The following is a 9946-nucleotide window of genomic DNA, read 5'->3' as shown; positions in this document are numbered from 1 at the left end:
TACGAAGTGTAGGCTGAGGTCAGGACGCTCTCCTCCACAGCGCGCGCCAAACAGCGCGCGCGGCTACACGCGCGTTCTCGTACAGAAGAGAGTGAAGCAAGCGCGCGCCCGGGATGTCCAAAGAGAACACAATTCCGCACATGGCTGATGGTTGTTAAAGAACAAAACACTCTACTCTGTATTGTGCAAAATGGTGATTAGCATCACTTAGTCCATGGATGCTGTATATGTGGAATTAGCAAGATCAATGCTTTTTTCAGTCATGTTTACGAAAAGAGGTGATGCGTAAATATGATGAAATACTCATGCAATTAAGATGGGACGTGATGCCTAACTATACCACTAGTGTCTTTATTGTTTTAATGTCTTATACAGTTTACAAACATAATTCTATGGAAGGTTATGAATTAAAAACGAAATAAATGTATTTTACAATAGGTTATTTGATTATATTAACGCCATGGGGAAGTGGAGTATAGAGTTAGAAACACTGAGGAATTTTTTACAAGGAACAAGATTCCTGAAGTTTCTTTTAAGGGTCAAATAACAAAAGTAAAGCCCTAAAAGATCTTACAGTAACTTATTGTTGTACAACTACTACCTTTCTACTATTACTATAATAATAATAATAATAATAATAATAATAATAATAATAATAATAACCACACATGAAAAAAATCACTATTGTTATTGTATGAATATGCGTTAGGATGCACATAATTTTTTTTCACATTTGTGCCACTTTCATATTTCATCATTCTGCACATCTCCAAAATTTCTAGAGATATTTTGTTGAGTTTTTTTTTTTTTTAATGGCTACTCTGAACTAAAGCGCCTCAAGCTTGGCCTCGGCTAGTGAAGAGTTAAAGGGAGGAGACGGAGAGTGACACGCCTCATTGGGCAGATTATGCGCAGCAAACAAAAAGTGTGTGTGCGAGTGTGTGTGTGTCAGTCAGTCGCTGCTTCACGGCTCCATCTGCGCTCGCGCCCGCCGGCACTCTCACCTTCAACCGGAGCGGGAAATGTACTGAGTGCGCGGACTTCACGACTCCGCACGCGCACGATTCACGGCACATTCTTACAGCTTTGCAAACCTTGTGGATTATTGTTTTTTTATCCTTTGTCAATCGGTGAGTATGTCGAGCTGAATTCTAAACAGCCTGGATGCGCTCCATTCATTGCGAAAGCATCCTTTTGGCTGTCTGCACAGCAGCATCCTCAGTGCTGAATTCACGCGTATAGTTTTCGCATCCAAGAAAAGCAACTTAGACGAGTACTGCATTTTGATTTGTATGAAGTTAGATTAACACTGTGTTGTTTCAACACTGGGGCTTTACTGTACAAGCGCGAGAAAGATTTCCGCAGATTTTAATCCAGAGAGGACGAAAGGCGCATTGACTTACAATATATTTACCTTCACTAAACGTCACTAAACGACGTGAACGAGTTTGCTCGTTATTGTGCAGTCGTAAATCGGAATAATAACAAAGCCGCGCTCTGAAAGGGTTATAAATTTCACCGTGAAGCCCGGGGGTCAGTGGGTTCATCTGTTGTGTTTTTGGAAATGCCCAGGCTCTGTTGTAGTGTTTAGCGGAGAGATGCATATTCATCGGGCTCTTTGTGTGGCTTTGCCCGACCGACCCGAACAGCTACAAAAGAGGAGCTCAGTACTAAAAGTGCTAAAAGGGAAAAAAAGGAAAAGAATTTACATTTATTACAAAATCATTTTGAGCAAATAGTAACTTTTTTAAAACACGCCAGATAAATCAACAAAACAAAAATATAATCCTCAGCTGCGTCCAGGACTATTAGGTGAAGTCGGAGAGTCGGATGTTCAGTTTGGTCTTTCGTCGTACGTTTTCGGCATGTTAATGTGCTCTTGGATGGTCATTTGAACTCTATACAGACAGTCTACAACAAAACCAAGAAACAGCCACAACAGAAAGAGTGCTTGATTAGCCAATGAATATCTAAAAATAAACATATACATAAATAAAAAGAGCGAACTAAATGAATGAGTTAACTACATTAAAATATGTAATAAATATGGAATATAGAATGCACTTTAAAGTGTGTGTGTGTGTGTGTGTGTGTGTGTTTACTACATGGACTCAATTTGCTTAAAATTAAGGCGATCTAAATGATAAGAAATTTCATTATCTGAAATTTAAATGCTGGAAATGGTGTATGTTTTTTAACGCTACTACAAATAAATAATAAGGGAAGTAGTAAATATGTAGGACATTAACATAAAAGTAAAGTATGAAGACTGTAATAGATTATTCTGTGTACATGGAATAGGGTATTTGTGTATATAATAGTTATAAGAGCTACAAGTCTTCATTTGGTGCAGCTTATAATGCGTTTTATTATTTAAACAAATATATACAAAAATTCGGATCCTTCGTAAAAGCGTGGGGGAAACAGAGACCTTTCATTTGCTGGTTTAATTAAAGTCTCTGAGGGAAAAGTGCTGGATTATGGTAATGAACGGACATACGTTACGTTGGTGTAGAATAGCAGAGAAGCCTGCTGCACACGAAATCAGCGACTTTGACAGTGCACTTGAAATCCATTCGACATGCTCCTCCGACTCTAAATGCCGCTAATTTCCCTTCCTATCACTGGCATGAAATACGTGCAAAATAGCCTGATGCCACTGGTGCTATAATGACTGTTGTTGTACCTGCTATGCATAAAATAAATATAATTTAAAAACATAATAATAATAATAATAATAATAATAATAATAATAAAGTTGTTTTTGTTGTTGTTTTAACATTTCCTTTTTTTCATAAAAAAATAAAAACAAATAATTTATTAAAACAAATATAGAGTTTACAAACCCTTTTTTAAAAAGTCGCATATAAAGGCCGCATATGTAAATTTAAGCCTGCTATTAAATATGGCCACGTGCCTTACATGGCTATTTATTGCATTTATTTCTATATGGTGTTATACAGCCATAATGTAGAATATAATCAGATCTTAGTTGTATTTTAAGCAGACCGGCTCACCGGCACATTTTCTGTGTTTTGGTTAGAAGGTCATGATGGAGGAGTCCAGCTCGCAGAAGTTGGCGTGGGACGGAGACGCTAAGGCCATGCAGCAGTGTTTAACCGACATTTTCACGAGTGTCTACACCACATGCGACATCCCCGAAAACGCGATTTTCGGGCCGTGTGTGCTCAGTCACACTTCACTGTACGACAGCATCGCCTTCATAGCACTAAAATCCACAGACAAGAGGACGGCGCCTTACATCTTCAGGGTAGGAGTCATGGTTCTCACATTGCATTTTACTGAAATTGTGGATGCAGCTTCTTTTGAATAAAAAAAAAATTGAGAGGGAGTTTTAACTTAGATAGACAGACGCCTGACTTAGAGTTCAGTTTTCTCATTAAATACTTTATATATTAACTTTTTTTCATTTAATGAGTTGATATTGTCATATTGTCTCTACAAAATCCTCAATGCTGATTTGCAGTGTTAAATTAATTCTTTCAGTGCCCATTTCCTCACACAGCTAGAAACATGCATACTGTGTGCTTTGGTAATGATATATTAAATGTATTATAAATAATGTTGCTTATGTCTATGATGATAGGTGGACACCTCAGCTGCAGGAAGTTCTGCAGAAGGTCTGATGTGGTTGAGGTTGGTCCAATCTGCAAGAGACAGAGACGAGCAGAACCTGGAGGCCTACGTGAAGAACGGCCAGCTCTTCTATAGGTCACTGAGAAGAATTGAGAAGGATGAAGAACTCTTGGTGTGGTATGGGAAGGACCTGATCGAGCTACTGTTACTCGGCTCTAGCAGAAACCATGTCAAAAGCAAAGGTATAGTTCAAAAGGAATGTGTTAGCATTTATTATTTTATTTATTTCTTGGACAACAGGTTAATCTTTAATAATATGCACATGTTAATGAATAGATGCATTTGAGTAACTGATCCAACATTACTCTACTATAAAGATGCTTAATAAGTAGCATTCATCAAATAAAAAAAAAAAATTAACATTACATTGATGTTACAAATTGAATGCTTTTTTCCATGATATCAGTTAAAATAACTTTCAGAGAGGATTCGGAATAATACAGTGTCCAAATTGTTATTTACATAGGGTATTGGTTAACCTTATCAATGCCACCATATTACTGTATATTTTTTATTTTATTTATCTTTCAGCACAAATTTAAAATCACTTATAATGTATTTTATTTTATTTTATTTTTTGGTTTTTGCAGGTTCGCCACCTTATCTGTGTCCAGACTGCAGTCAGCGCTTCCAGTTCGAGTTCCCTCTCCTGGCTCACCTGAGATTCCGATGCACCAAGAGACTGCAAATGATGGCCGGTGGCGAGGACGATGTTAAGGACACTAGAGAACAAGCCAGCATGCCCACTTCCAGTTCAAGCCCTAAATTGGGCCGATCTGAAGGTTTCTCCAGCCCCCAGGATGGAAAGCCATCAACAGATTTCCACAACCTTGCCAGGGACTTAGAGAACAACAGGACAAGTCCTGCCACTGACAAAGAGGCAGAGATACTGAGTGAGAGCTCAGGGAAGCGCAAATTTTCTGATCTAGAGGACCACAGCCGGGCCATGGGCTCAACCCCAAAGTCCAAGGAAGAGCTGGCTAATTCAGCCCAGCAGTACCGTGGAGCCTATGGCCTGGACGATAACAGGCGACCATTCTCACCCTCCGAAATCCAAGAAACAAAACGCAGTGCTTTTACCGAAGTTAAAAAGTCACTACAGGGCTTAAAGCATGGTGCCAAAAATGGTGGTTTCAACTCAGAGAATAAGACAGAGGCAGTGAGGCCTGGCAGCGAGAAGCATCCTAGCATTAGGCAAGTGCTGAGTGAGACACAGCCGCCTCAGTCACGGATCGAGAGCTCAGTTGTAGCGAGCGCTTTCACTTCAGTATCCCAGGATTCCGGAGGCTCGGAGCGCAAGAGTGCCTTCAGCCAGCCATCACGTTCTTTCTCACAGCTTTCACCACTTATCATGACGCCCAAGCTGATGCCTGGCGTAGACTGCCACCCTCCTGTAGGTGACACCGTCACTTCTAGTAGACTTTATCAGGCTGATCACCTGGGAGCCAAGCTGCAAGGTTCTGAACTGGGCACCAATTGTCCTGTACCAGGTGGCATGTCAAAGCAGAACCCATTCCTCTACGCAACAACATTTTGGCCTAAATCGTCAAGCTCCATTCAGCTGCAGATGCCATCGGCCCTTACGCTCCTGCCCCCGTCCTTCACCTCTCTCTGCCTGCCAGCACAGAACTGGTGTGCGAAGTGCAATGCCTCTTTCCGCATGACCTCTGACCTGGTGTACCACATGCGTTCGCACCACAAAAAGGAATATGCCATGGAACCATTGGTCAAGAGGCGGCGCGAAGAGAAGCTCAAGTGCCCCATCTGCAATGAATCGTTCAGAGAAAGGCATCACCTGTCACGTCATATGACCTCTCATAACTGACTTTTTGGGGCACTGTACTTTTCAAACGACATTATTATAATTTTTTTTTCATCCTTTTGAAAGGGGAATATTGTCAATCTTGTCAAATTGGAGATTTCACATTCTTAAGGACATTTCTGTTTGGATTGTATCTTTCAACATGTCATGCTTTTGTGTATGCAACACTTTAAAACCCAAAAACTGTAAAAAAAAAAATCTATTTGAGAAATCTATTATCATATGAAGCACTTATTATTTGTGGGGGAAAGTGGAAATAATAAAATGTACATGTCATTTGTATTTTGTATATATTAATGTATTGTATAATGTATAGAAATGAATTGAAATGTAGTTCAGTTTCATGAAGAAAAGAAAAGAAAAAAAAACAACTATTCAATTGCTTTCCATGTCCATAGGCCTAATTCAAATAATTCGGAATATGATGTTGAACTATATTTAAGAATGCATGTACATTAGAGTTATCTGTTTAAGATACAGTCTATTTACAACAATGTAAATATTTGTTTGAATACAACAAAGGTGTAATATTTTGTGTCCGTGAGGAATAGATTCTGTGTCTCATCCTTTTTGCTGAAATTTACTATTTGATAGTTTATCTAACCATGTTGAATGCTTTGACAATAAAATAGCTTTATTTTCATTTTTACCTCGTGATTCATTCCGCTACAATAAATATGATCGACTGTGCTGAAGTTCTTTCCAAGTGTTAAGAATGATTCCATGTTTAAGAAGTGATTTCTTTACAGAAAATGAAAAATGACGCGTGTCTATTCTCACGTTGCCATGTTAAACTTTTGAGCTCGTGCTGTGATTATCTTACACTCAGTGTCAGCAGAGCTGCATGATACACTTACACTTTACTGCGTGTCACCAGGTCGGAAAATGAGTCTCGCGCGGGATTCCGCTCATGCGCCCGAACAGCGCGTGCATGAATTTAAAGCTTCATTTAAATGAAAGTAATATAATGTACAAATACTAGATGTACAAAACCTTTTTTTCTATGTATATATGAGTCGGATATTATTATTATAATACTATAAATAGTATGATAATAATATTAATTATTATTATTATTATTATTATTATTATTATTATTATAGTAGCAGTATGTCCCATGGTTAACCAACCGAATTCGTAAGAAATAAGTTAGAATTAATTAAATGAATATATATATATATATATATATATATATATATATATTGCTACAGCATTTTGACTACACGGTGCCATTAAAAAAGGACCTTTTGATTAGATCGGTACAATTTCAACCTTTTTATTTTAATTAAATAAAACGATATTTTGCTAAAATTATCGTTTTGAGGAAAATTGTTTTCAATGATCAGCAGTAAAAATAATTTTCTGTTAAATAAACTTTCCCAGTCTAGGCTGTTTTACAAGGCTATAGTGATGGGGAAGAGGCACAAGTCTTTTAACGAGTATAATTTACCTCTATCCACAATGAAGATCCTATATCATTGCTGTCTGTGAAAAAAGGGGTTATAACCTCAGCTGTGGAATAGCCACAGGCTACAAGCAACTATAATTTACAGATTATTGCTCTAATAATCAATAGCTACTACCATATGATTGTTTTCTTTGCGTTTTATTACATTCATATGTCCCTTCCAGGACGAAATGCAAATCCTTATTTAGCCTATAGCCTATTATGGGAGTGTGGGGCGGTGGGTGGGGGTTATGTTTGGGGAGGGGGGGGCAGTTTGGGGGAGGTGATAGTGGTGTAATCGCTCTGAAAATAGCTCAACAGGGACACCAAGCTCTCATTGTGAGAAACGCAATTAAATCCGTTTTCACTTATCCTTATTCGCACAGCGAGGCCCAAAAGTCTGACTCCTATATATATTTTTTTTACATAAAAAAGCAATAAAATAAAAAATGCAAATACATTTTTAACTTATTTAATATATCATCAACTGAATTACAGAACCTTTTTTCTTAATTTATTTTTTATTTTATTTTTTTTAACCATAAATATACTGGGACCATAGCTACTAAACTTCCCTGAAAACTTATTTTTTATTATTATTTTTTTAAGGAAAGGTGAGCAATAATAGAATTTAAATCTTCGGGATTAATAAAGCGTTTTGTTAAAAGTATTATTATGATCAAAATTGCTTACATTTCGCCATTTATCAACTAAAAATGCCTTTTTAAGACAATATCCTCATAGCCCATATATATATATATATATATATATATATATATATATATATATATATATATATATATAATATTTAAATCTTATGTCAGTATTATTTAAATGTATGAAGTTACACAGTGATGTCCAAAATGTTGCTTATAAGCACAATAATGTACTGCGCTAGTAATTTGTTTTTACTCTTATATGTAAGAGTAGAACTGAAATGACGTCACTCCCAGAGATTTCCAGAAGTTATGACCGACATCCTACTATAGATAGATAGATAGATAGATAGATAGATAGATAGATAGATAGATAGATAGATAGATAGATAAATAGATAGATAGATAGATAGATAGATAGATAGATAGATAGATAGATAGATAGATAGATAGATAGATAGATAGATACGTTATTGATCCCGAAGGAAATTCCAAATATCCAGCAGCATTAGAGACAGTATGTAAATGAGATGGCTTTTAGAGATTAGCAGACCTTAATGGCAATTATATAAGCATTACATTTTCCCATATATTTCAGGTTTTCAAGAAAATATATAGAATACAAATATATGATAAACACATTACACATTAATATATATTGCTATTCACGCGCTAAAACTCAAAAACTAAAAACATGACATTACTCCCCCCTAAGGGTGAATCAAGGACTAGCACACACAAATTATTCCCTCGAATTAATCTTTCAAGATTGAACAGAATCACAACATTTCCAGCCAGTAATTTACAGCTTAACATCCGTAGTTGCAAATGTAATTAATGCAAATGCAACAGCTTTCTCTATATTACATGCACAGCAATCAAACTGTTCTCTCTGATACAGTGGATAATGGAGTAACCCCAGCTAGGAGACTCTGATGGTCTTTGGGAACTGTGTTCACCTCTGCTTACCAGAGATATTTATTGCCCTACCGTGCTTTGAGCCTGGAGTCACTGCCCACCCCTTTCCTAAGCTCCGGTTACATTTGTCAGTCTAACACTCAGCACCTACCAGTCAACCCTTCCTGTGTACGCTCACCCTTGGCCAACCTATCTGGTCCGCTTCTCATGGTTAATGTGTGATTGTGTCCTGTAGTGAACTCTTCACCTCTTCACCATCTCTCCATCTGTCCTTTCCATTCATGCTCCTGTTGTTCTGTAACCTCTGGCAACTTGGCTCACTTACATCAAAATAGGTATGGGGAAGAGCAGAAAGCTTGAATGGTATAAGGTTCAAGTTCAGTATTAATAGATTTCTCACACCAACAACACGGTGACACCCGAGATGATGGTGAAATGGATGCAAAAGTGTGATTTACTCACACAGATTTATGAGCATGTATGTCATATATGTCATATATATAAGTTTACAAAGCAGAAAACCTAACTTTTAAAAACAATTTAAAACCTAAACTTAGTGCTGTCACTAGAGAGCCAAAATAAACAGATAAAAGAAAAGACAAGTATAAAAATCTTACACTTGACTAATTAACTATAATAATAATAATAATAATAATAATAATAATAATAATAAGAAGAAGAAGAAGAAGAAGAAGAAGAAGAAGAGAAGAAGCAGGTTATAGGTTGTGCCTGCATATTTCTAAATAACAGACTATTTTAATACATAGCACTCTCTGCTTCATTGCAGGCACTAATTTACACATAGCATACACTGTAAAGGCACTCCCTCTATCTTTATTGGCATACCTGGGTTCTTGGATCACTGCTTGTATCTTCTATAAGTATGTATGCGTTTCAGATTCTTAGCATTACCAAAGAACAGGGATGTTGTTGGCCTAACACCTGTTTTTCCATCTCTAATATCTATATCTCTTGAGCTGTGTTTTAAATCTGTGTAATGTGTTAAATTCCTTATGTAGTATGTACACTATATTGACAAATGTTTTGGGACGTCTGCCTTTACATGCACATGAATGTAATATGAAGTTGGCCCACCGTTTGCAGCTATAACAGCTTCATCTCTTCTGGGAAGGCTTTCCACAAGGTTTAGGAGTGTGTTTATGGGAATTTTTGACCATTCCTCTAGACACAGGTTTGAGGTCAGGACTCTGTGCAGGCCAGTCAAGTTAATCCACACCAAACTCACTCATCCATGTCTTTATGGACCTTACTTTGTGCACTGGTGTGCAGTCATGTTGGAATAGGAAGGGGTCATCCCCAAACTGTTCACACAAAATTGTCCTAAATGTCTTGGTATGCTGAAGCATTAAGAGTTCCTTTCACTGGAACTAAGGGGCCAAGCCCAACCCCTGAAAAACAACAAAGCATTATGCATAAAGATTATGC

At 37.3% G+C, this 9946-nt stretch overlaps 1 protein-coding gene across 2 annotated transcripts; it reads left to right on the top strand.

The window, feature by feature from the left end:
• The first annotated feature begins 961 nt into the window (after window positions 1–961).
• On the top strand, window positions 962–6148 carry prdm8b (PR domain containing 8b). 2 transcript variants are annotated; one of them, XM_058374576.1, is made up of 4 exons: window positions 962–1130; window positions 3047–3271; window positions 3608–3839; window positions 4248–6148. In XM_058374576.1, exons 2-4 carry the CDS (start codon window positions 3050–3052, stop codon window positions 5480–5482), a joined length of 1689 nt encoding a protein of 562 aa, XP_058230559.1. In that variant the 5' UTR covers window positions 962–1130; window positions 3047–3049; the 3' UTR covers window positions 5483–6148. The 2 variants fall into 2 exon arrangements, with proteins under 2 accessions (XP_058230559.1, XP_058230558.1); XM_058374575.1 differs by having other exon boundaries at window positions 3044–3271.
• The last annotated feature ends 3798 nt before the right edge of the window (window positions 6149–9946 follow it).

Source organism: Hemibagrus wyckioides, linkage group LG22, assembly GCF_019097595.1.
Source record: "Hemibagrus wyckioides isolate EC202008001 linkage group LG22, SWU_Hwy_1.0, whole genome shotgun sequence".
Taxonomy (NCBI): Eukaryota; Metazoa; Chordata; class Actinopteri; order Siluriformes; family Bagridae; genus Hemibagrus; species Hemibagrus wyckioides.
Note: the sequence above shows the minus strand (reverse complement) of the source record. Positions and strands in the feature narration are given on the sequence as shown.